The sequence below is a fragment of the Heterocephalus glaber genome, unplaced genomic scaffold (assembly GCF_053883595.1).
Source record: "Heterocephalus glaber isolate CG9 unplaced genomic scaffold, H.glaber_assembly_v1.0 deba00000281, whole genome shotgun sequence".
In the NCBI taxonomy this organism is placed as follows: domain Eukaryota; kingdom Metazoa; phylum Chordata; class Mammalia; order Rodentia; family Bathyergidae; genus Heterocephalus; species Heterocephalus glaber.
Genome location: NW_028258139.1, coordinates 17150534 through 17176488, shown reverse-complemented (window position 1 = coordinate 17176488; position 25955 = coordinate 17150534). Strand labels below are relative to the sequence as shown.

Genomic DNA, 25955 nt, shown 5'->3' with positions numbered 1-25955 from the left:
ATTTGCCCAACTACAAGTTAATGGCTGCTAAACAGAGCAGGTCTTGAAGCTAGATCACCAGGGACTGACCTCAGCTAAACAGCCTACTGGTTTTGCTGCTGGCATTTAACCTTGCTAAACTTTAGTTTCCTATTGGTAAAGTGGGATAAGAGCCCTACTTCCTGGAGCTATGCTCACCATTGCAGAAAACAATATTGGAAAGCAGGCTATCTGGCCCTTAGAATACTCAGTAGCAGAATAACTTGTGAACAGTCACTATGAAGAGTAGACCCAAGCTTCAAGAACTGCTCAAGGTCACCATTGAGCCCCAAGTGGAGAAGGGAGAACCCTGTCTTTCATGTGTACCACAAAGTTTTGTTATTTTTCCAGCTGGAAGGTTTCTTTGGCTTTCACAGACAATTAAAAGGAGCAAGCCCTCATTGAAGCAAATTATAAAAGAATGAGGAAAGAAGTATTATCCCAAATCATCAGAGCTTCACACAGGGTTGGCATGATAGAGGAAACAGCCCATAGTTGATAGTGGAAACTCCTTATCTGTTTAGTTGATTTTGTTTCTCTGAATAAAAACCATTATTCTGCAGAAGCTAAGCCCAGCCAATAGCCAGAAAATCAAAAGCAAAAGTTCTTTAAGGATCAGCTGAAATTACAGGACTGGGAAATTCTCCAAGCTAGGAGCTAAGTCTCCCCTCATGACCCCAGAAAGGGGTGTCATGTGCAGAGAGCAGCGTGCACATTTGGCAGTGCAACTCTTTCTTGGTGCCTCTGGACCTAACACTGCCCCAGGCAAGATATCTTGCTCCATCTGTGCTGAGATTTGATAACTGGTTTTAGAAGCACGGGTTTTGGCTCCATTAAAAACCTCTAAATCTTTACAAAATCTAAGTATCATAACTGCTAGACATCTTAACCTTCCAGCCAGGGCTTGGGAGACATGAATACTTCCCATCCTGATCCACCACAGGTCTGGTTGTGGTAACATCACGTTTTGTTTGTTTCCTTTTTAGTAATAATAATATATTCAAGGTCATGTTCCATGGCTTGTCCTAGGGTAAGGTGAGTGAAACATCTATCTCTGGCTCCCCAAACCTCAATAACCATGATAAATAATATTCCAGTGAAATCCTTTAAAAGGTAAAAATCAATCCAAAAGAATCCAAGATGAACAAAATATTACAATGTAAGTAAACACAGATCTGAACAGATTGTTATTGGGGGGAGACAAGTAAGGGAAGACATTCAAGTATAAGGTTGGGTTCTGTCTTTATTTTAAATTTGCTATTTTGTTCTTTGTGGATTTATTGCATTAATTTATATTTAAAAATACAGTATTAAGTATTATTTATCTTGGTTAAAGAGGTTTTTGGTTTTCCCTTCACTTTATCCTGAAGTCTTCACAATAGTTCTGGCTCTGTCACAGGCCACGACCCAGGGGCTGAAAGAGTAATAATGTCCTCTGAGTGCTCTCAGTGCACCAGCCACTGACAAGAACATTCCACCTGCACTCTTCACAGTGATAAGCTCTAAGGTCAATGACCCTGGACCCTGCTGAGTCAATGGGAAAGGAGTGGCAGAAAAACTTAGAAACTCTCCCAAGGCCACAGAGCTGTGATAGGATTCCAGCTCCCTGCTCTGACTTCTGACACTCTACCCACTCCTAGTGAAAACTCCATCCTGCACCTCACTATGACGATCCAGGCCACAGAAGAAAGTATTAGGGGAGGCACACAGTTTGCTGCAGCTCCAAAGACACAGGGAACTAGGAAGCACCCACAGGGGAGGACCAAGGACAAGGAAGTCGTGCTACCTCTTCTCAAAGCTAAATACTGTCACCAACAACAGCCAAGACAGACACAGCCCCCAAACCCTTGTTCTGACAGCCAAAGAGTGCTTCCCTGCCTGCCCTGTGGCTGAGATCTCACCTCCTTCCTCCCAGCTGGCCTCTCCGACTCTATGAAGCCACAACACTTGCTGCTTCGTGTAAAAGGCACCTTGTCATTCAAGTGAGGCTAACAATGCCCACATGCCTGTGTAAAGCACTTTCCTGTTGCTTTCTATTGAGTACCAAGTTCTTTTCATGCCTTCTCTTATTCATTTATAACATACAGTTGAAGCTGTTTTTCTTTTTGTCATTAGTAGACAGTGAAGTTGAGCTGTCTGTCATGTCTTAGCCAGTTAGCACCACACATTCCAATTCCTACCTGCCATTCGTGCCTTGTAGCACTCAGGTGTTTGTAAGTGAGCAGCTGAGACTTCACAAGTAGAACCACCCACCCAAGGGCACTAGGGTGGTCAGTGCCATTAGTAGCTCTGGAATACCTGTTTTCTGATTGTAAGATCACCATTCCTTTACAAAGGCCATCACTCTTCCTCAAACTTGGATGAATCACTGATGTGAACAGAACAGATGTGTACAGATATTTATGAAGTTTTACTGACCTGTGGTCCAGCTATTCCTGGGGGCCCTGGGGGGCCTTGGGATCCAGCTTCTCCCTATAGCAAGGAAAATAAAGAAAAAAACTATTCTGAGGGTCTGGATCCCATGACCAAAGTCATCATCAAGCCATCCACCTTGAACACCTGTCCACTGATTTCCTCCCAGGATTTCCCTGCAGCCAGCCCCTGCCACCAGCACATCTGGGAATAGGTCATGTACAAGTGTCAGTACCATGAGCATCTGTGCAATTGTGTGCATAAGCCCAATGGTGTAGTCGGATGGTATGGGTCCAGTCTCCAAGATGGCTCCATGCCCCCTGCTTCCCACACTCATAGCCTTGAGTAGTCCCCATTTGTATCAGGATTGGTTTGTGTGGGTAACAGAATACAGCAGAAAGGATGAGGTGTCACTTCCGGGATTAGAGTACAGAAAGGAACAGCCTTTGCCTGGCGTCCTCCTTCCATCCTGCTCGTTCTCTGTCTAACCACTCACTCTGCGGAAACAAGCTTCCATGCCTCCATCTCACTAGGAAGCTATGTAGGAAGAAATGGGCTCCTGACTGCAGCTAGTGACGAAGTGAGAATTTAGCTGATAGCCACAGAGCAAGCCTTGCAAACAGAGCTTGAGATGACTGCAGCTAAGAACTTGACAGCCATTCAGGAAATATCTGATCCAGAACCTCCAGCAAGCCATTCCTGGATTCCTATCCCTCAGAAATGGGAGGCAGTGAGTGGAGAATTCTGCTGCAATAAGAAAAAGAGACTGAATGATGTAGCATCTCATTTTATATACGTGTATCTCTCTGTACTACAGAGCTGCCTGGCTCTGAGGAGGGGCTGTCGAGGTGGGAAGAGGGGGCTCTGAGTCACCTGCCAGGCCCTGCCAGGAAGGGTAGGGTAGCTATTAGGGTTACTAGTGTTGTTTCTCAACAACCACGCATGTCTCCCATCTGGGGATCTGATGCAAAGGGTCTGGTTGAGAGTCTCAGAAAAGTTTATCTAAAAATGTCCTGAAGTGATGTGGAGCTGCCACCTGCCCCGAGAGCCACTCTGAGGAGAAGACTGTTGGAATCAACCTCTAAGGCCCACCCATCTTAACCAACTAAATGGTCTTTTGAGTTGTTTAACAGCAAGCTGAGGAAAATATCCATAACATGGGTGTAAAAACATCCAAACATATCTATTTACTATCTCATATAATAAGACACATGAAAGGCCAAATGTCAAATACTTATTATTGATGACTTGCTCACCAGAATTAAATCAAGTGAAAATATTCTTAGTCATGTCAGTTTTAAAATTTTAAAACCCTGGCCTCTCTCAGGGTTCCAGAGGACATGAAGAATTTTCTGGGATCCTCGTACACACATCCTAAAAACACCTGCACAGCTGGGGCTGGAGGGAAACCAAGCTGGTGAAGGCCCGGAGCATAAGAACAAAGGTCAGTTTCACATCTGAGTTTGCTTCTGTCTCATATAAACATTCACTTTCCAAAACTTCTCATTGTGAGTTCTTTCTCTCTTTAAAATGTGTTCAGATACTTTCAAAAGCCAAATAAAGCATTTTCCAGCTTTGCAATCCAGGAATGTTTGTAATCAGCAAGAAAGATAATGGCTCTAGCCTAATTTCTGTGAGATGGTAGGAGCCTCTTCCCAACTTGCAAAAGTACCTCCTGTCAGGCAGATGGAAGATGTTTATCTTTCCTTTAGATAAAGCCACTTAGTTGACACAGATAGCTACCCAGCTGCATTCAGGGTGAACGTGTATGACAAGTGGTGCTGCTGAGTCCTTTTACTTTAGAACTAGCTATTGCTTATCTTAAAAATATATGAAATGGATGTTTCAATAATCTTGACTAAGTAAAAGAATGAGTTTCTCTCTGACTTTGTAATATTTTAGCAGCCTGCCTGTGATGCACATCACATTCTGTCTTAATGTTTATTCAATAAGATTGTGCTCTTTCTCTTTTACCTTTATGGAGAGGATTTCTGACTCAGAAGATTTTGTTTTGAGTTATAACCCTCATCCACCCATATGCAACTTTCTTCCCTCAGGAGCTGCATGAGAACAGGGTCTCAGTCTTTTCTCCTGGGCCTCTCCAGTGTTGGGTTTTTTTTGGTACCAGGGATGGAACTCAGGTCCTTGCACTTGCAAGGCAGGCGGCGGAACCACTGAGCTAAATCCCCAGCCCTCTCCAGTGTTGACATGTTGACTGATACATAGGAAACATTTAATGGAACAAAACAGGCAATAACAAAGAAATGGAAAGACAAATGGGTGGACGGATGGACGGTCAGGGAGAGAAGTGGACGAGTGGATAGATCTGTAGAATCTTGGTGCCTAGTACATAGTTGTCAAAGTTGTTGGGTGGATGGAAGTAGTAGTAAATGAGGAAAGTAGGAAAAGTCAGTCAATATAATGACTATGAATTTCTAGACCTCAACATGTATTGGAGTATCACAGTCAACATATTCTTAAAATGACAAGAACTTATATATCCCCAGTCCTTACCATTCCTATAGCTCTGTCCTTTCAACCTCATGCTTCGCTGCTATTTCTAATCCCTTATAACCTTAATCCTTTCGGAGTCATAAGGAACCATGTCAGGATTCCCAGAATATCATTCACTGCAAAGGTAAAGACTAAGATTTCTCTTTTCTCCTTACCTTTTTCCCTTCCATGCCTTCTCTGCCTGGCTTTCCTGGGAGGCCTTTGTCTCCTTTAAACCCTGGTAGACCAGGGAGGCCTGGTGGACCAGGAGGGCACTCACTGCATACGTCCTAAGAAAGGAGAGAGAAAGGGAATAAATAATACAGTTACTTGCAAAGTAAAGCAGCCCTAGTTCCTAGCTCTCTACATGAAGGTTTTGTTTTTTAACGCTAGCAAAGATGGAAAAGCAAACAAGTAGACTGAGACATTATCCACATACTTTTGTGTCAAGACTTTGCATTTCAGCACTGATATGTCTGGGTTATTACTCAGTTTCTCCCTACTTCCAGCCAACCAGGCAGCTGCAAGTACAGCCTGAGAAAACAATGTCAACAGTGCATGGAAAATTATCTGTGAGCACTAAAAAGCATTAACAGTGCAGACTTGAGGCAAACATTTATTATTACTAATAGTGTGCTCTGTCCCCAAAGGTGAAGTCAAACAAAGCTGGAGCCTAAAATATCTGGTGTGTTTCCTGGGGTACAGTGTTTTCAGAAGAAAGGAGATCAGAGGGAGCAACAGGCACAGGCTCTTGGGAGCCTTTTGCTGTGACACACAACCCAAGCAATGAGCATGACTGGCATTATTCTTTCCCCAAGGGAGGCATTTAATAAGTGTTCTCTGGAGTCAAGCTTTGTTCTGCTTCTTCGAGGCAGATAAATGCTACCCCTGCAGTAAATGTAAAGTGCTGAGAGCCCAGGGAACCTGCTTCCTGATTTGTCTGTGGCATCTCTGGATTACACAGTTTGCAGTACAGCATACACCAGGTGAGACTCACTTAAGCCTACCTCCTCTTCCTATCTCTTAGATTACTTCCACAAGGCCCTTCTCTCTAAACCTTTCTCTCCTTCTCCCCTCCTCTATCCTTGCAATAAGAGTTAAATGAGATAATATAAATAAGTCACTGAGAATAAGGTCAGGATAGGTAATGCCCAACACATTTAGCTATTGTTATTAATTCATTATTTACTAAGTTACTCTTTGCAAAAATACTCGCAAAGCATCTGCTCTGTGTTAGGCACTGTGCTGAGCTTTGAGACCAGAGTGAATGTGCTTCACCAGCTCAGGGTTGGTGTCAACCAACACAAAGGAAATGCACTAAATAAGGTCTTCTGAGGGCTCTTACTGAGGCAGGTGCAGAGGTATGTAGCAGCTTCACATGTTCATATTAAATGAGGTGCGGTCTCAAATGATTTAGCATTCATCATGGTCTCGCAGCCTCCACTCTCAGGATGTAAAGTTTTGCCATCACAAAACCAACTCTGAATGACCCACTTTCCTTTCATTTGCTTCATTTCTACTTAGTCTCTAAAGATACTTGGGAAATCTCTAACTCCAAAAAACCTTCCTGATGCCCTCAGGATGAGTACAAGCTCATTCTGCTCCCATGGGTCTCAGGAATCTCCTCCACGGAAAGACTTGTGCCACCAATGGAAAAGTCTGCTGAGGACTGCATCCTCTCACCACCAGACAAAAAGAAAATGCAGGCTCTCAGAGGATAGAGGTAAAGTTGTTTTATCTTCATACATCCAATTCATAACAAATAGTCTCCCACGGTAGGGAGACTCAAAAAGTGCATGACCCAGGCAACACAACCCATCAACAACCAATAACTAATAAACCATGCAATTGACAACCTGGACTTTTGTTGTCTTGTGCAACCTTTCACTAGTGGGAAGCTGATTGGATCTTTGGAAGGTGAGGAGTTTTCTTGTTTCTTGGTGTAGTGTGTGTGTGTGTGTGTGTGTGTGTGTGTGTGCGCATGCACTGGAGATCAAACTGGAAACGTTGCGCTTGTGAGGCAGGTGGCAGAACCACTGAGCTAAATCCCCAGCCAGAAGGTGAGGAGTTTAAATAATGTGATAATAGGAAGCAAGAGTGAATAAGATGAAGGAAAATAATGGTTGCTTTTTGTTTGTTTGTTTGGAAAAGCAGCAGAGTAAAGTGGAACTCACTTATTTCTAGGCTTCACCTGAGGTACTTTGAAATGAGTGCTGCCATAAAACAGTGCAACAAAGGATGGATAAGTGGATAGATGGATGGATGGATGGATGGATGGATGGATGATCAGCCAGAAATGAAACTGGCCTGGCTGCAGAATTCTGGCCACTGAGGTGTGTCTGGACTTGGGGTGTGCAGTGATGAATGGAAGCCATTCTTTCCATGACACCTACAGCATCAAGAGGTTGCATCTGAGCAATACAAGCTCTTGCTACTTTCAAATTTCTGTCCAATTTCTAGTAGAGAACTTACCTGGGGTCTGTCTTAATTGTATACTATGTAACTTGTTCCTGAAGAGCACAGCTGTCAGCAGCCCAAGATGTAGCAGTGAGGTGTTGGACACATCACACTGGCCCAGACTGAGTGTCCAGCGAGTGGAGAGGAGACCAGCACCCACTATGGTCCAGTGCTCCCCTTGGCTCCTGGGCTCCAAGAACCCTCAGCCTTCTTGACTCTACCTCCCCTTTCCTGAGAGTACTTCATGTTTTCTCTAAATTCCTTGAGACTGGACAGGGTCATGCTTCCACTTACATGAGCTTGTCCAGACTCAAATGAAGCCTCTGCCTCATGGCCTCATCTACTTGAGCCTCAGTCTCCCTACTGTGACACTGGGACCATAGAGTCCATAGCTAATGAGATAATGAATGGGAAATGACACGCACTGTGGATGGCAAACAGTGAAAGCACAGAGACTTTCAGCTGCTCTGTGTGCCATTATTGTTCCAGTTCTTATTTTACTCCCCAAATGTGTTTTGTCGCCCCCTTAACAGACTAAGTGCTCTGGGTCATCAATTCTTGCTCCCAATCTCTTGGCTTATGGAGTTATGTCTTCAAGTCACTCAACGTCTTTGAATCTATTTTCTTATCTGTAAACAAAGGTTTTCCTCTGACCTTAGGAGATTGTTGCAATATTTATATTAAATAATCCATATGAAGTGATCACCATGTTTCAGAACCCATTGTGCATTATTTACAAAAGCTGATTCTCTTCCAGTCTCTACACCTTGCTTTTGCGTGAGATATTTTCAACAACTCCAGCTCCCTTTGTCACTGTATGCAGTGTTCAGTGTAGTATAGCAGACCAAGGAAACAGACTTTCCATAAAATGCCTATACTGGACGAGTGCTGCAGGTTTCACTGTGTACAACAATATAATTCCTATTTTCCAGGAGGAGAAATGGCCTCAGGTCATCTCATCTACCCTTTGTCCACATATCTGAATCCTCACCACAGCATTCCTACCAAAGGGTTGTGTAGCCTGTATCTCAAAGTCTCCAGGGTATGTGCAGTGAAATGCCTGCCTGCATTTCATCAGAGAGCTGGCATGAAGTTCTGGCTCACTCCAAGAGAAAATCAGATGGCAGAGAGATTACAAGAAAGGCTCCGGATCTGGTCACACTGGGCTCGAGCCTCAGCTCTGCCACCACCCAGGTCTGTGGCATATGGCACGCAGCTTACCTATGTATGCCTCAACCTCCTCACCTGCACGATGCAGACAGGAATGGAACACAGGTGCAGAACCGTGAGGATTGGATGACATGTTTATGCAGGGGAGTTATCTAATGGAGACATCCAAAGCTGGCCTCCTTGGGCACAGATCTAACTCTGAAAGCCCCTTTAACAGGGACTCTGAGAAGATGAACTTTCTATGCAGGCAGCTTTTCAAAAGTCAGAATGAGAAGTGTGATGAACCTCTCTGGGACAAAGGAAAATATTCTATAATAAAGGATGGCTTCTCAGCAAGAAAGACACCTGCCACCCATCACCTGGACTAGACCGGCAGGGTTGCACCCACAGCATCAGGCCAGCAGAAGCTGACAAACTGCTTGACTGCTGCCTCCAGGCCTTTTCAGAGCACAAGGCAGTGCTGCGGGGTCAAGATGAACCTTTGACCACTGAGGACTGGGTTCTGTGCCTAGGAGAGTCCATCTTGTTTTATTAATTGATCCTAACAGTGTCTCAGGTTTCCTATATGGAAAGCAAGAACAGGAACAGTACATGATTACTGCTGTTGTCATTGCGTGAAAATTTAAATTTACCACGGCACCATCCAGAGCTTTCTGCTCCATAGCTGCATTGCCCTATGAAGGAGCCACCAGCCACATGCAGTTGTTAAGTACAGAGAAAGTGGTCAGTGTGACCAAGGGCCTGATTTTTTTGTAAGTGGAAATTAATTTAAATTGAAATACATGTACATGGCCAGTGGCTGCTATATTGGATAACATGGCTTTAGCATGTGAATTCTCAACAAATACTGATGCTTATATTCCTAATATTGTATCTGTGTAGAAAAAAATATTGATATCTTTAATCCCCATTACGATTTACAAAACATAAGTACATTTACTGTATGTTTTTACCTTAACCAAGAGATTTATGTCGCCCGGAGACAGTAGTGAAGACGGGCCCTGTCAAAACAAAAATAAATAAATACACACATAACGCAAACATCCAATCTATTCTGTGCATCCTTAGAAAGTAAATGACTTTCAAAGTGTAAGGCCCCTTCTCTTCTCCTGGTTGTCCTTTCCCCTACCCTCACCAAAATCTGATGGGTCCTATGGGCAGTGGGAGAAGAAAGGAGAAGTCTATCTGCACTCTGGAATGTTCTTAGGTTTTCCTGATGGGCAGCAGCTGTTGCTGTCAATCATTCGGAGCTAGTACCAATTTACACCCATGTTTTCAGCTCTTGTAAGTGAAACAGCATTTTAACTTCATCTGTTGTTATGGCTTGAAAGTATTTAATTCTGGAAAGGAGATTTCAGCTACCTGAAATAACTAGAAAGACCTGTGAAGGTTTACAAGATCCTGCAGGTCAGTGGCCTCACATTCAAGCCCAGTGTGAGTTGAAGCATGGCCTGCTATAGTGGAGCCGAAGACAGAGAGCCATTTGGGTGCAAGGAACACAAGACTGGGGAGGGGAGATAAAAGGCAGACCTTAAAAGGGAGAAGGGGTCCTTAGGTGATAATCAGAGACTGGTGGGCCACCTTGGAACTTCTAGTTGTCCAGCCGAAAAGGAGCCTGGACTTCCCACTCACCAGAGGCAAAGCCTGAAGCTTTTCCCTGCAACGTGGGGAGCTCACGCCATGATTACACTTGTGATGGATAACTCTTTCTGTTTAAATTTCAGTATATGAAGTCTGAACAGTCAAAAACCAAGACATTTCTTCTGGCTGTTCCTCCTTTTTGGACTCCCTGGAGTTTCTGTCCCATCCTGCAGCTGACAAGTTACCTGACAGGTAAGATGTCTACCTAAGGTAACAGCTGCAGGAGCTGGAGATGTGTTCCTATTATTTTCTCGGCTGATACGCTCAGAAATTTTAATGACTCTAGGCTACTGCAAGAAGGGGCTCCTAGAGAGAACTGGGGTGCAACTCAGATTAAGAGAAGCTGCATGAATTACTAGCATGCTACAAAACCCATTAAATATGCAGCTGCTAAAGACAAGGCTGAGATCTCCCTAGTTATCAGAGGCAACAGGACCTCAGTAAAATTTGAATTTTAAAAAAGGAAAGGTGCACAATAGTAGGGGGTTCATATTGTTCACATTAGGACATTTTTATGCTCCTGCCATTGTATTATCTAGGATATTTATCCTGTTATTTTAGCCCTTTATCTAACTAACGTGAGCTCTATTAGAAAAGGTCCCCAGGCATCGATACGAGACGAGAGAGAGAGAGAGAGAGAGAGAGAGAGAGAGAGAGAGAGAGAGAGAGAGAAGCATCCAGCCCATAGCATGGCCCTGAGGATGGTTTCACTAAAGCTTGTTATGACTCATTTTTGTGAACCTCACAAGGCAGGTCTCCAGAAGGTAGCCAGGTAGTGTCCCAAGGAAAGCAGACAGAAAGTATTAGTAAACCACCATTTCCACCTCTCGGGAGAAGACCACACACAGTAGATTGCTATTAGGCCTAAAAGGCTAAGAGAACACATGGTGGGAAGTGCTGGGATGTAGAAGACCCCACTAAGACCTTTGTTCTTCCTTGGAAACCATCCCCTGGTACAGGGAACACTGACTAGAAATGCCAGGTCACACAGACAGTGACTGGTACGGGGCCACAGGTGGGACTTACCTGTAGGCAAGACAGCTGTGTGGCACCATCCACACCTGAGCCCCACATGGGAGTGGACCACGGCTGGCCTTGAGTTGGACCCACACCTTCAGTGGGCTCTTTCCCTGCTCATGTCCTGCTTCTCTCCACCCTTGCACGTCTCACCTTCAAGCCCTCCTCCAGCCCACCACTGGGGCAAGAATGCCCAGTGAAGGTTCTGCTTCCAGAAAACTAACCAGACATGAGAGGATTCCTGGCAGCTTCTCCCCAGGTGGATCTGGCATTGGGAAAACACTCAGCTCACCCTCTCCACCCACTGAGAATGGATGACTGTGCAATGAAGAGTCAGCTCAGCGAGCCTGAGTTGTTCAAACCCCGCTCATCCCAAGTAAATGCCTGGCTGCTGTCTGGTTCCTCAGTGCAACCTCTAGGATGGGATGTTGGGCCTGGTTACAGTGTCTGCTTACCTGGGGCCTTGAGCAAGGCAGACAGCCAATGCCAACAATATGATTCATGTGGGGGCCTTGGGCCACACCGCATCAGTTTGACCCCTGGTGAAGCTATGGACTGTGTGATGAAGGTCACCAAATTAGCCACTCCATGATTGTATGACACTCCTGATAAAAGCTTGGACCTCAAACTGGAGCTGATCTTCCCTGGACAGGGGCATCCCCACTTGCAACAGACTGTGCGCACCATTAGGCCCTGCAGGTCCGGGCGAGGGAGCTGTCTGCACCACTCCTGTCTTTCCTGGGCCCCTCCGCAGGCACCTGCTCCCCGTAACTTCCATGGACATCCTCTCACTGTGCTAAACCACAACCATGAGCATACCTGGCCTTCTAAGCTCAGTGAGTTCTTCTACCAATTCCTTGCAACTGAGGGTAGACCTGAGAATCCTAAACGCAGAGACTGTGGCTAATGAGACAGTAAGACCTGGGGATCCTCGGCCATACTGGGACCATCTAGGGGAGATCGTTCTGAGAATTTAAAGGATGTGCAAAGTATCCCCTACCCCGCACGGGTGACCGAATCCAGGAACTACTCACTGCGCCACATCTCCAGCCCTTCTTCATCATTTATTTTGAAACAGGAAGTTGCTAAGTCTCTAAGTTGCCCAGCCTAGGCTCACCCTGTCAGAGCGCTGGTTTTACAAGGCACATGCTGCCACACCAATTCCCCACAGCCTACTTTTTCTTTTTCTCTCCAACTTTCTCTCTAGCTCTGTGCTCTGTGGTGCTCAGATATGAGACACTCATTACCGCCCACATTTACAGCTGGACTTTGCTCACTTAAATCTCTCTTTGGGGAATGGTAAGGGCCCTCTGGATGTGGTGAGCATCACTGAAGCCGAGCCCTCATCTGGCTTCTGGCCTGACCTACTCTCGTCCACCCATTCTACATGAGCCCCAGGGTAATGGTGTGGGTTCTTAGAGGCTTATTTAGCTGTCATCTAGCTGACTCCAGAGGGCAAGTGAATGCTTTATCCCTAACCTCCAGTAAGACTTTCCACCCTTCCCATTGGTAGGTCTTCAGTGACAACTTTAAGCACCTTCACAGACAGACCAAGACCCCTTCTCAATCTTCAAATGCCTTCAGATAACAGGCATCGTTCTATGGGCCCAGACAATGGGCCCATAGAAGCCTCTGGATCCTGGGTCCTATAAGAAACCTGTAGCAGACCAGGTCTGCAAAGGAGACAAGTGGGTGAAGCTCCTTCCGGATGAGTATCTTGGTGCTTACACCAGGCTGTGGGCTCACACAGGTCTGTGATGCCCTAGTAATGATGGCCACTGTCTCATCCATTCCTGGTAGCATCTTCTATTAGATTAACTCTTCTCAGATCTAAGCAGCTTCCTCTGACTCCACTCAGACCTGTTCTTCCTTTTGTTCCTTCCTGGATGGGCCACTCACAGTCTAATTATCTAGCCAAACCTTGGGGACTTCTTTGGCACTGGTAAACCAGGGAGAGAGGGACTCAGAAGATAAAGGTATTAGACCTGAGAAAAATTTTGCAGGACCCTCAGCTAGACTGTGGCCAGACTGCTGGGGACCCAGCCCCCTGGGCTGTTTGTGTTTGTTCAAATTTCAACAGCTTCCACTGTTCTGATGTGAGACGAGAAAGAACAATTCTGTTCTTTATCCCCTGGAAACTGGCAATCCAGCCAAGGAACAAGGAACAGGCAAGGTGGAAATTTGCAGTGGACGCTTCTCTTGTCCATTTTTTCATCCCATGCCAAATGTTTACCCTCCTCTGTCCTGTTTCATGACATGCTTGGCCCTGGGAACATAGCCCAGGCTTGAGTGCCTACTAGCCTACGGTTAAGTTGGATCAAAGGACAACACTGTCAGAAACTGGAGGGGAATAAATGTTCTCTCCCCATCTCAAGCCAAGCTTTCACCCAGTGGCTTTGAACCCACAGTTACAGCTCTCTCTCATTCCACATCTTAGATCTCATTTGGCTCAGAAAAGAGGCACAATGGTTGTCACAGTTACCCACTGTGGCTTATCCTAGGTCTCACAGTATCCTGTATTAGTGCTTGTCAAACATCCCCTTGTAAAAGCCTCTCCAACTGTCTGAGCTGCGCTTTACTTTCTTGCCGGAGCCCTGACTGGTAATCAACATCCATCCAAAAGTGCAGGGTGACATACCGGTTTCCCAGGGGGCCCCCTTTCTCCTGGACTTCCTGGTGTACCCTAAGAGAAAAAAGAAAGTAAGTTTGAACTGTGAAGACTGTATGATCTTGACCCACTCTAACCACCCCTCTGCTGATCTCTCTATCTGTTGAGTGTGACTCAGTAGGAAAAACAATCACCCAAATGTGATTTCAGACACTGATTAAAACTCATGATTTCCAATCTCAACTGAATCTCCAACCTTTCCCAGGAATCAAGCAACAGCTGCAAGCATTTACAAGACAGCTATGCCTCCTGTAACTCCTGCCCAAAACTCAAAACTAAAACCTGCTCCTACACACAAGTGTGGGCTCACAAGCACATCTACACATAGGCACACACAAACTGTCTTAATACCTCCCAGTCCTCTTCCAAACACAGTGGTAGGAAAGACTGGCTTTGAAAAGAAGACTAATTCTATGGGGCTGGCTATGAGGACACAGGGTTGAGAGGGGACCACGTAAATTTGAACATTTGGAGTTAAGAATTAGGATGTAGCTACTTTTTGAACTAGAACTCAAGAAGGGGAAAGGATGTTATTTTTCCTCCTTTACATGAACCAGGACAGTTCAAATAGACACATATATACAATAAACACGACTGCCTACTAGTGCCGGGCACTTTTGCCCTGTGAGAACTCCTGGCTGCTGTTTATCCTTTTGGCCAGTGAGTATGGGCCAAATAATTCTGTGCGTACATGTTGCTGAGCATCAAGGATCCTGAGGCACAGGATCCACAGAGCTCAGACCTAGCTAGACAAAGCTAGATAGGGAGGATGATATGACTGTCATCATCACAAAGCTGGAAGTGGCACATCCTCTCTGAGAATCAAACGTGCCTGTAGAATTCCCTTGAAGGGAGAGAATGATTCCAGGAAAGACTGGGAAGAAATTCACAGAGCAGGTGGTTCCTAATTTGAGGAGAACTGAGCAGGCAGCCATGTGAGAAAATTGCCCAAGAGACAGGAAACAATATAGACCAGGAGGTTCAATGTTCTGAAACCATAACACAGAATTACAAGGAAAAAAAAAAACTGGACAACACAAAATCATAAGCCACAATCAATAGAAGAGAAAAATATTTTAAATGAAGACCCTGGGCTTCCTAGAAATCTTTAACTGGGCTATAAAATTAGTCACAGGATCCACGGAGGCAGAGGAATGGTGGCCTTCCAGGGTGAATCTAAAATCCTGACAAATTCCATGGTATTTCTCTTTACTTACATCCTGGCCAGCTGGCCCCTGGGGCCCGGGGAATCCAGGCAATCCTCGAGATCCCTGGAAAGAGAAGACACCACCACAAGTGAACAAATAAGGCCACCTTTCCTTGGCCATAGTTGTCTGTCTGGGCGAGCTTGCTCCAGTAAGAATCCAGTATGACACATGCGCTAAAAGCATCAGGCAGCGCTCATGCCTTGCCCTGGTGGAGGTGGACAGGCTCCACACGCAGTGAGGACACTCAGGAAAAGCCACACTCAGAGCCTGGAATCCCTGGCTCCTCCCTGGAGCCCTAGGAACAGCTTCTTGGGTGGGTGATCCAGGCTTACTTCCAAGCAGCACGCTTCCCTGGTGCATGCAGTGGATCACCAGCCCCGGCAGCTGTTAATCAGCTAAATGTGTTTCCTGGGCAAGGCCTGGGGCAAAGCTCTGCTCTACACAAACATTTACTACTTTTTATAGTAAAAAAATTATTCCTCTTCTGTTGATAATTTCTGAATAGCATCAGAAAATTTCACAGATGTCTTTCATTATGGATCTCATTAATAGAAGACTTTTTTTTTTCTTTTGAGAAAGGCTCTCAAGATGTAGTCCAGGCTGGCCTTGAACTCACTATGTAACCCAGGATGGCCTCGAACTAGTGGCAGTCCTTCCTGCCTCAGTCTCCCGAGTGCTGGGATTACAGGCCCGTGTCACCTTGCCTGCCATAGAAGACTTTTCCTCAAGCAGATCTGCAAATGAAAGTCAGCTCTTCCTCCTCTCAGAGGCCACTACCAGACCCAATCCTGCCTCTTCTGGGCTTTCACAAACCTCCCCTCCCCTTCATGTGGAGTCCAATTTTCCTTACCTCTACTCTCCAACAACGTCCTCTAGAATTCTATGCCTATCAATTATTTGCTCTGTGCCTCAAGTTCTTCATCTACAAAAATGGGCAGAAAAATCCCTGTCCTCCCCAATCACAAATCATATGCACAAACACAGTTTATAAAATGCGCCCAAGAGGAAAAATCCAAGCTCACACCAGCTGCTCATGGGAGGCTCCTTTCCCAGCGGCTGAGTGTGTAAGAAATCACTTTCTCTATAAGTGTGCACATGTGCCTGTCGCCAATGGTTGCTACTCCTAGAACAAATGCTTCCTGAGAGCTCTTGCTGCTTTGCCATAAAATGAGCCCATTGGATCTCTGCAGTCACTCACAGGTTTTACTTTGTCACAGAGTAAGATTAATACCCTCATTTACTCACAGCTAAGTGGCTAGGAGTGGGAGAAGCCAGAATTCAAAATCAGTTCTTCTGGCCATTTGATTAAATTCATTAAACTACAGCTGTCCTTCTGTGATAGAGAGGAGGCAGAGAGCAAAGCCAGTCTCAGTTTTCCCAACTATAAAATGGGATTATTAGAGTATATGACCCTCAGCATCTCCTTCACACTCCTGTCCACCGCGGCCACGTCTCATTCCAGAGACCAGTGCTCATACTGTGGAGGCACCACACTGTTCAATATTAAGAATGTTCAGACACTATTTCAGTTTTTGGTGCCTCCAACTGAAAAATCGCTTTGAGTTGCCAAGCATTGTGGCACATGTCAGTAGTCCCAGCTACTATGGAGGCTGAGGCAGGAGGGTCACAAGTTTGAAGATATCCTGGGAAACTTAGTGAGATCTTGTCTCAAAATCAAGGGTGAAGGCCCTGGGTTTGACCCCCAGCAATCACACACACATACACACACAACTGCTTGAATTAGAGCACAAGAGCATAATTCTTCCAATTGAAACCCAGTCCCTTATATAAAGGATACTGTACCGGGGGCCCTTTGTCTCCTGGTGGTCCAGAAGGGCCCTAAGAAACAAACAAATTAGTAAGTCAAGAAATAATATAGTTCTCATTTAAACATGATGAGGTATTTATTTCTAAACCAGGCCTTGGGTCATCCTAAAGGAGTTAGTAGCTTCCTCCCATCTTTCAGCTACCTGCCCACCCACAAATGTTGCTCACAGAAATCCCCCTGCAACCTTCTGTTTTTGTCCCTGCACCAGTGCCATCCTGAAATGGTTGCTGAGCCTGGGCTCTCCTCTCCTCCATGGGTCTGGTATAGGGCTGGATCCAGTCACCCCTACTTCCCCATGCAGCATCCCCTTGGAGAGGTGATGGCTCTTCCCACTCAGGATGGGTAGACTCCTGCTGAAGCCAAACTTGAAGACATCCAGGGACAGGTTCAGGTCTTGCAGGAGCAGAACTACCCTGTGTCTCTGGGCCCTTGCTTTGTTTGTACATTTGCATGGAAGATGATGTCCTGCCTTTCTACTTGGATACACCCTTGTCACACATGAAGACAGAGGTTCTCATTTTAGATGTCACTGCCCCTGGAAAGCCTTGCCAGGGTGAAGTTAAGTCCCCTCTCCCACCCTCAGTATAAGCACCTTGCATCTCCCTGCAGCAGAGCCAGGTACCATGTCCCCAGGTATTCCTGAGAGGGAGAAAAGGTTTCATACAAACATCAAGATCTCTGAAGAATGACAGACCAGGCAGCCTACAAGCTCATCCATTAAGTATGTTCCAGAGCCACCTGATAAAATAGAATAAGCATCATTTTGAGCAATGTGAAAAGTAAGAGAAACTCCAGAAACAGGAGAAAGTAAAGAAAGAGGTAACATACAAGTGCCCCGGGGGCACTGGGGTCTCCACAGAGGGTACAGGCTTCAAGGGTCTGAGACGGAAGAGATTGAGCTCTCGTCTCACAAAGACATTGAAACTCAGGATGGCCGGTAAAGGTAGGAATTTCTGCAGGCTATAACGGTCCGCAGACTTAAAGACAGATAACAAAATAGGATTTGTATGAAAGGAGCTATCACAAATACTCAACTCTGCTCTTCAGTGTGAAACTGTCTGAAGATAACCTCTCATTAGCTATTTCTCAGAATCCTATCAAATTTGCTAAAGGCTTAAAACAGCTGTACACACACAGGAGGACTGCCCAGGGGAAATTTCAAGGTGAATAACTCAAGGTGACAAAAGAAGAGGACATGCAGCTCTTGGATTAAACGTCAGGAGTGGCCCCAGCTTCTTCACACAATCTCAAAGTCTCTCTTTCATCCCTATCAGCAGCCTGCATGCACGGTACCACCAGCACTCCTTTGCTTCAGATGGAGAAACAGAAGGTAAAACCCCTTAATAAACATAGCCAAAGTCAAGCAAGTAGAATTGTGGGCCTAGCACTGCGCTTCTGTCTGTCTGCTCCCTCCATTAAGTGATTGGTCCACATGGACCAACATGTAATATCTGAACTGTGTTCATCGCAGAGTAGTTCCCAATGATGCTGACCTCAGTCCTCAAGGAAAATAGCCAAGACACAGTTTGTTATTGGCACAGGGCATGTGGCCATGTCATTTTAGCCTCGCTTTTGTTTTCAAATTAAATTCCATTTAAGCATTTAATTTACCCATTAAACTAAGCTCCAAATTCTTTTCTTGGCTCACTTAATAAAAAAGTCCACTTTGAGGGATGGATTTATGATCAAAGGTCTTCATTTTCAATCTTGGCTATCAAAAATTAGCTGTTTGCCCTTAAGCCACTTACGTAGCCTCTCCAGTTTCAGCTTTGTCAGTTGTGATAGAAAGCTAGATCACCCATCACCTTCTCCTATGTTATCAGAAATAAAAGCTACTTTGAGTAGAGGAAGCAGCTCAGCACATGATCCGTAAAAGACAACTCGCCAGCTGTTTTGCTTGTCTATCTTGAAGAAATAGGAAAGTGTGTGGAGGAGACTGAACATGACTTTCTAATGTCATTCCTAAATCTGAAGTCTAAATATGTCTTTGGCAGTAACAACTCTCTTTCCCAAGATTGTGTCCTGTGATGTTTGTTCAAGGTTCAATTCACCTAACACCCGGATTGCAACCTTTGGTACCAGTTTCCACTAAAAGGAACTATGACTTCTTAATAAAGGACTAGCCAGACAGCTCAGCATAAGATAAAAATTTGAGCATCAAAAGGTAAAATAACTGCAATGCATTAAAACAAATATGCTTAAATCCATGAATTTAAAATTATTCTTAGTAAATAAATAAACATCTAACTGGCCATCTTTGCAAGGTGTTTGGGAACCAAGTCATTATGTGGGACCATGGGTGGAAATGACTCAAACATTTACATTCAGCCTTGCATGTGTATTGCCAATGGTCTGCAAAGGGTAACTGAGGGAGTGTGTCTCAGCACGGAAGCGGTCTGCTAAGAAAGAAGAATTGATAGAACTAGCATAGCGCCAATTTACAACCCTTGCCATGCTAATTGATGGAAGTATTGGACATCAAAGGGTGCAAACATGACGAAAAGAGACTTCAGCAGACATCACAGACCTCCTGATGGAAGAACGCACCATCTGTGAGATCTTGCCGAAAACGTCAAACCGGAGCCTGATCAAACAAACACCTACATCTGAGTACCAAATAATTAGAATCATGGGACAGAACAACAGGCTAAGTGATTAAATTAGCAAATCCCAGACTGTGGAAAATTCTATGGTAATAAAAACTAAAACTGATTTCACCAATACATAATTTTCAAAATGAAATAAAAATAATGAAGGAGAAATCTATAAATTAGACACATACTTTTTTTTAAAGGTCAACCAATCACTGTTTACTTTACTTGGCTCTTGATTCCAAAAAAGAAAGAAGACTGTCAAATTGGGCATTTCTGAAAAAACTGAAAATTTGAACAGTGACTGGATATCTGTGAGTTTATTATTTTTGTTGTTGTTGTTGTTATTTTTGTTTTGGTACCAGGGATAAAACTCGGGTCCTTGCGCTTGCAGGGCAGGCAGTGGAACCACTGAGCTAAATCCCCGGCCCTCTGGGAGTTTATTATTCAGCTTACTTTCAGCATATCTGAAAATTTTCGTAACACAAATTTACATATAGTCCTTCACTGCATACTCATGCTTCCACCAACGACAGCCTGCATATACACTGACAGTCCCATAAGATTATATTGCTTAGTGACAGCACAACCATCTCAATTTGTGCAAGTACAATCTGTGATCCTCACACAATGACAAAATTGCCTAACAATGTATTTTTCAGAGTGCAGCTGCGTTTTTCAGGGACGTAGGACTGTTGGTGTGTACACAGACAGACACAGCGTGCAAACACACACTCACACATGTATATCTGTACGCAGGCACACAGTACCACACTCTCAGTGTTTGCTGATGATTGTGATTAGTGAAAACTTGAGACTGAAAGCCCCAAGGGATTTTAGTGCTAAACATTTCCTCTTGTTCTCTGCCATAATGTTCAAAAAGTCACTTGTTTTTCTTCTTACCAATTTGATCACCTCTTTTTTCCTCCCCCATAGATATACAGAACATCCCCATGAAGTCAGGATTCAGAGTCCAAGGCCTCAGTCGTTCATCATGGGTTTTTCCTTAGAATCTAATAATTGTTCCCAGAAACCCCCGTAATTTCACAGAAACAGCAAATATCCTCTGCAATTGTATTTTTGACAGGAGGTTTGCAAGCAGCCAATCTGAGACTGTTACTCAGTTCTCCTTGCTGCTGATTAGCTGGTGCCCTGTAACCCATCTAGGTCAGATGCACCAGCGTTCCCGCATCATAACAGGTTGCTGTATGTGTAACTGTCTCCAGTGTTCTCGGTTTTGTTTTACTTAAAGCCCTAAGATCCCTAAGATGTGGCCAAAATGACCTGCACCTTCTCAGGCTTTATTAATATGGTATTTTACTAAATTAAATTACATAACTGCAGGAGTCATAGTATATTTAGGGTGTAAACTGTAAACATATGCTTTGTTCTGACCATATCTGAAATTCATGGTTTTTCACAATGCATAGGTGCTCTAGGGACATAACCCCCATGAATTTGGGGGATCCATCACATATCTGAAAGTAAAGTGTGCTTTATTGCCCATAATCTGAGTGCCCAGGATGTGTACAGCTCCTGTGCTGTGTGCTGGGGGAAGACAGTGGTAACAAACGGTCAGGCTAGAAGGACAGGCTGCGTGACATGATTTTCAGGGAGAGCTTACTCTTCACAAACCTGAGATCTAAGTATTAGTGAGGTCCATTAGCACTTTGATCTTCCTGTGGCCCACCTGAGCTCATTCTTCAGCATTTGAAGTGTGAAGTGTGTGTGTGTATGTGTGTGTGTGTGTGTGTGTGTGTGTGTGAATATTCTGAAACAGGAAGCCAAAACCCCAAACAACCATATCACAATACATCCTCCTGTCTGCTGATGGAGCAGAGACTGGAAGACAGAGCCCCAGGCTCCCTTCTGAGACCAGTGACACTCCTGGCTACCAGGGTCCTGGGCGTGATGCTTTAGGAGGCAAGAAGTGGAGAATAACTTGGATCAGATCTATCCTTAACATGCCTTTTTCTGGGGAACTTAATGGGAATGAGTAGGTCCTATTTGTCCTGACAAAGCCACTGGAAAGGTGACCTAGGAGAAGGAGAGCTAGATTCTCTGGGGTGGGAAGTTTGCCTATACCCTGGTGCCGCCTATGGCCTAGCTCTGTGACATGGGCCTGGACCTTCAGTACCCCATACCATTCACCTGGACAGCAGTTACATACAGACAACTTCCATCCCCTACCCCATATTCCCACAGATCCAGCAGCTCCCAGCATAGGCAGCTGCCCCGGGGCTTCCTTTAGCGACAGGAGAATTTGATGTCCAGGCCAATGACTGGAAGATATTGGTTCATCAACTCTCTAGATTCAACAACTTTTTGCAGAATGACTCTGAAACTGTACCATGTGCTCACTCAGAGGTCAGCAGAATGAGTCCCAGTTGCCCACAGTGCCCATTGGATTCTCATTAACATGCTGCCCTAGGCTTTCTTTCCTTCTCTGTCTCACTTTGTCACTTCCTAAGTGGTAACTTCTGGATTACCTCCCAAATAAACTCAGCATCCTTGGGACCTCAGCCTTAGCCAAAGGATAAAAACAATGCCCAAGGGAATGAACGGAGTGATTTATGTGATGCTTAAAGCCCAACACAAGATCCGATGGACCAGGGGTGTTCAGCAAAGGATGATGCTTCTGTATGATGCACCTGCATCCCGGGTGGACCTCACAAGCCCCCGACCCTTCCACATCTGCATGCTCAGCATGCCTTTGAACCCTCCTACACAGTCCCAGGCCATCAGCAACCTAGGCTCATGGCCAAAGATAGACTTATGGCAATTCAATAAGGTTTCATCCACCGTGGAAGCTTTTAATAAGTCAGAGTGGTAGGAAGACACTCAACAGTTGATTTACAGCCTCTTGGCTGGAGTCAGCCAATTCCTTCTCAGGTGGGATCACTTAGGCAGGAACATATTTCATGAGTGGTTTTAGCTGGCTCTGAAGTGTGGGGTGGGATGAACTGTGTTCACCCCTGCAGCTGGGCTTTCTGATTAAGAGCTTGATACACAGGAGTCATTAACAAGTACATCGGACTTGTAGAACCTTGTGAGAAAACGAGCCACATCCAGGTGACAAGCCCAGTTCTCCGTTTTATGAGGTAATTCTTACATGAACCAAAATCCTAACTCCAGCACATAGAGCTCTAGTGAAAGGAGAATTTCAGAAGTAAGAAATTCTGGACTGTTTGTTCCTTCACTGCATCATTTACCTCAAAGTTCCTTACAGTTATGAGAAGACTGAAGAACAGATAAAACTGATGGAACACAGTGGACGGTTCTGTGCACCACATGGAACACAGTGGACGGTTTTGTGCACCACAGTTTAACCCAGCCAGACATTCCCAAGGGGTTCCACAAGCTCCTTCTATGGGTACCAGTGACATCTAGGGTGATACAGAGCCACCTTGACCTCTCCACCCAGAAATGAGCTCCCCTGTGGGTGGGGGGGACAGAAATGGATGGTCCTTGCTCCTGGGGAGAGAGGAGGCCTGCTGGAGAGCAGGGGGCAGAAAAGACAGAAGCCTGAAGGATTTGAGGACAGATGAAGTGGCCAGAACTCCTCTGGAATGTAAGACCAAAGAGAATCAAATGGGGATTTATTTTATAGGTGATAATGTGAGTAATAAACTGGATTTCTCTTCTTATTCTTTGAAAATGGTATATGAAGGATGGTTTTACTTTTCATTATTTTGATTGTGATGTGCACTTCTTAAATGCAAAGTGAAGGACAGACTGGGCCACTTGTTTCTCTAGTTTGTATCCAGGTTATGTGTAATAGGGATAAAGTCAGATTGTGCACCTGGGTTACAGTAATAATAACAACAACAATGAACATGGGCGGTTCGGACATTCCAAAGCTTGGCACTGCTGTTAGGAAAGGACTGGGTACTTGAGCATCTTTTAAAAATAGTAAGAGATGGCTGTCAAGAAAAACAAATGCAATTTGAAGTGCATCTAAGTGGTCTTTTTAGTGATGAAGGGATTAAAAAGAAGACGTCAAGATTGAAAATCTTTCTCAGATTCTAAAAACTATCATCTATGAGGTGGAAAAGAAAGATGTGGGTACTGTGGTACAAAGGAAAGGTGAAGAAGCAATGGATGGGAAATACAAAAAACCACAGTCCTATTCTCAGCGAAAACAAAGTTCTAATAAATGGCTACTCAGCCCCCATAACTCAAAGGTGTTAGCCATTCTTAAAACTATCACCGCCAGGTAGCTTGCAAACGCACACTGGGTAGACTGATGTGAATGATTCATTAAAACTACCAATCTGATGATCACTTAATGCATTTTATTTTGGAGATATGATTTCTTTATGTTCTCGCCTGTACTAATTAGAGGAAAACAGTAATTTTTTGCCTGAAATACAGGAAAGGGCATTGTTTTCCCCATCAGACTCCTTTACGAAACACCCCAATGTCACCCATTATGTTTCAGTTTCTCAACGTTTGGCCCAAGAGTCTTTCTTTTTCTTTTTTAATTTTAGTGAAATTTCCTTTCCCTTCTTTAAATTAGGCAAATATTGGCCTCTCCAAAAGTGACATTCTTGTTATTCTCATGAAGACTCTTCCATGCCTTACATCGGCTTCAGCTGCATGCACAGGCCTCCCACCCCACTGACCCAGCCCTGTGACCCAGCACCATGTCTGCTGGACGGAGTGTCCCTGCAGGGGCCCAGACATCGCCCTCCACAGCAGCCACCAGGGAATGGCTGTGTGGCCTGAGAGCAAGAAATTGTTTGCTGAATAAGTACTCACAGTGGGGCCAGCAACCCCGATGCCTGGGTCACCGCGGCTGCCAGGAGAGCCAGGGATCCCGGGTGCTCCTTGGTCCCCCTACAAAGAGAAAAATTAAGATCAAGAGGTCAGTTCTGGGAAGGAGAGAGCCAAGGTACAGGAAGAATCGCTTTTCTCCCCAGATGCTGAGTGGGAGCCCATCAAACCCTCTCCCTTCACCTGTCCTGTGGGTCATTCCAGTCCCCTGAGGAAGCCCATGCTTCTGCATGGACTGCAAGGACCACAGCTGCCAACTGTGACCATGCGCCTTTCAAGGCTGGCTGTTCCCAACCTGGACCATACCTCCAAATATGAGCATAACACTGTGATCCTCCCCACAGGGTGACTATGGTCCAGATGTACTGTGCTTTCCCTGGACACATCATACCTCCAACCCAGTCACACACACAATCACCTTTCGATTCAGATCCCAAATCTCCAGTCAATTAAGTCATCATTTTATCCAGAATTTACCAATACCTGCATTTTGCAGGCATGGCAGTGAGTGTCCTTAGGAAGACTGACGTAAGACTTCTGTCTCAAGCACAGTAGTAATGTACACTTGGGGGACAGAGGCCTGCATTCAAGTTCTGGCTTCAACATTTATAAGCTGTTGACTTTAGGCAGTGGCAAATCCCTTGAATATGTGATCAGAAATATGGTAAATGTTAAAAAACTTTAAATATATTGTAATGAAAGACATTGATATTAATCTTCCTCAAAATCCTCCATTCCCTTTGAACACACTTCTGAAGCAGCTCTGGAAGTCCTCCTTTGTGACTTGTACTCTCACAGCTGCCTCGATGTCCTGAGTAGATTCAAAGCATTTACCTTTCATGGCCATTTTGACTTTGTAGAAGATCCAGGAGTCTCTCAGTGCCACATCAAGTGAATATGGTGGATGAGGACACACTGCAATTTTTTTTTTTTTTTTTTTTTTTTTTGCTACCAGAGATCAAACTCAGGACCTTGCACTTGTGAGGCAGCCGCAGTGCCACTGAGCTAAACCCCAGCCCACTGCAATGTTTTGATGATCTGCCTTTCTGTTGGATGGCACTCAGCAGCAGCATTGGCCATATTTTTATCATACCTCATAAAGACATGAAAGGAAATTTCCAGAACCGCTTCAAAAAGTGGCAAGAACAATGAGATAAGTGTGTTTGAAATAAAAGGGATTATTTTGAGGGGGCATTTAAGCCAATGTCTCTTATTGTAATAATATTTTTAAGTTTAAACTTTCACTGTATACTTTGAACACACTTCCCATTCAGGTGGTGGCCAGAAGGCACTGTGCTCATCAAATGAGATAAAGCAGGGAGTGTGCTCAGCTCGGAGCCTGGTGCACAAGAGGTACAAACCAGCTGTGCACTTGCTGCTTCTCTCATTCCCTGCCACTCTGGGCTGGATAGGAAAATAAAAGGGAGAAGGAAAGAGAGAGAGAGGAAGAAGATTTTTTTGCCATTTCCTGTAGATAAAAACTAAGTACAATCATACTTTTTCCACAATTTCGATGTCCTCAATCTTTAGAATTCTAATTCTAAAAGTATCATTTGTGCTGACACAGATTATATCAGGTTTTGGTTCACCCCTTTTGTATAAATATTCATATGGTTTTCTTGCATAAAATTGCAAGAAATGCTTTGCCAGACTCACAGTAAACATTACAAGTGTGG

At 44.7% G+C, this 25955-nt stretch overlaps 1 protein-coding gene across 2 annotated transcripts in view; it reads right to left on the bottom strand.

Moving 5' to 3' along the window:
- Col22a1 (collagen type XXII alpha 1 chain) overlaps positions 1-25955 on the bottom strand; it is a 254572-nt gene that overhangs the window by 52394 nt on the left and 176223 nt on the right. For both annotated transcript variants that reach the window (XM_021251585.2, XM_087187298.1), the window contains 7 exons: positions 24265-24342; positions 16888-16923; positions 15094-15147; positions 13847-13891; positions 9504-9551; positions 5100-5213; positions 2437-2490 (listed from right to left, as the gene is read on the bottom strand). In XM_021251585.2, coding sequence (XP_021107244.2) covers positions 2437-2490; positions 5100-5213; positions 9504-9551; positions 13847-13891; positions 15094-15147; positions 16888-16923; positions 24265-24342 — 429 coding nt within the window. The remainder of the gene's footprint in view (positions 1-2436; positions 2491-5099; positions 5214-9503; positions 9552-13846; positions 13892-15093; positions 15148-16887; positions 16924-24264; positions 24343-25955) is intronic.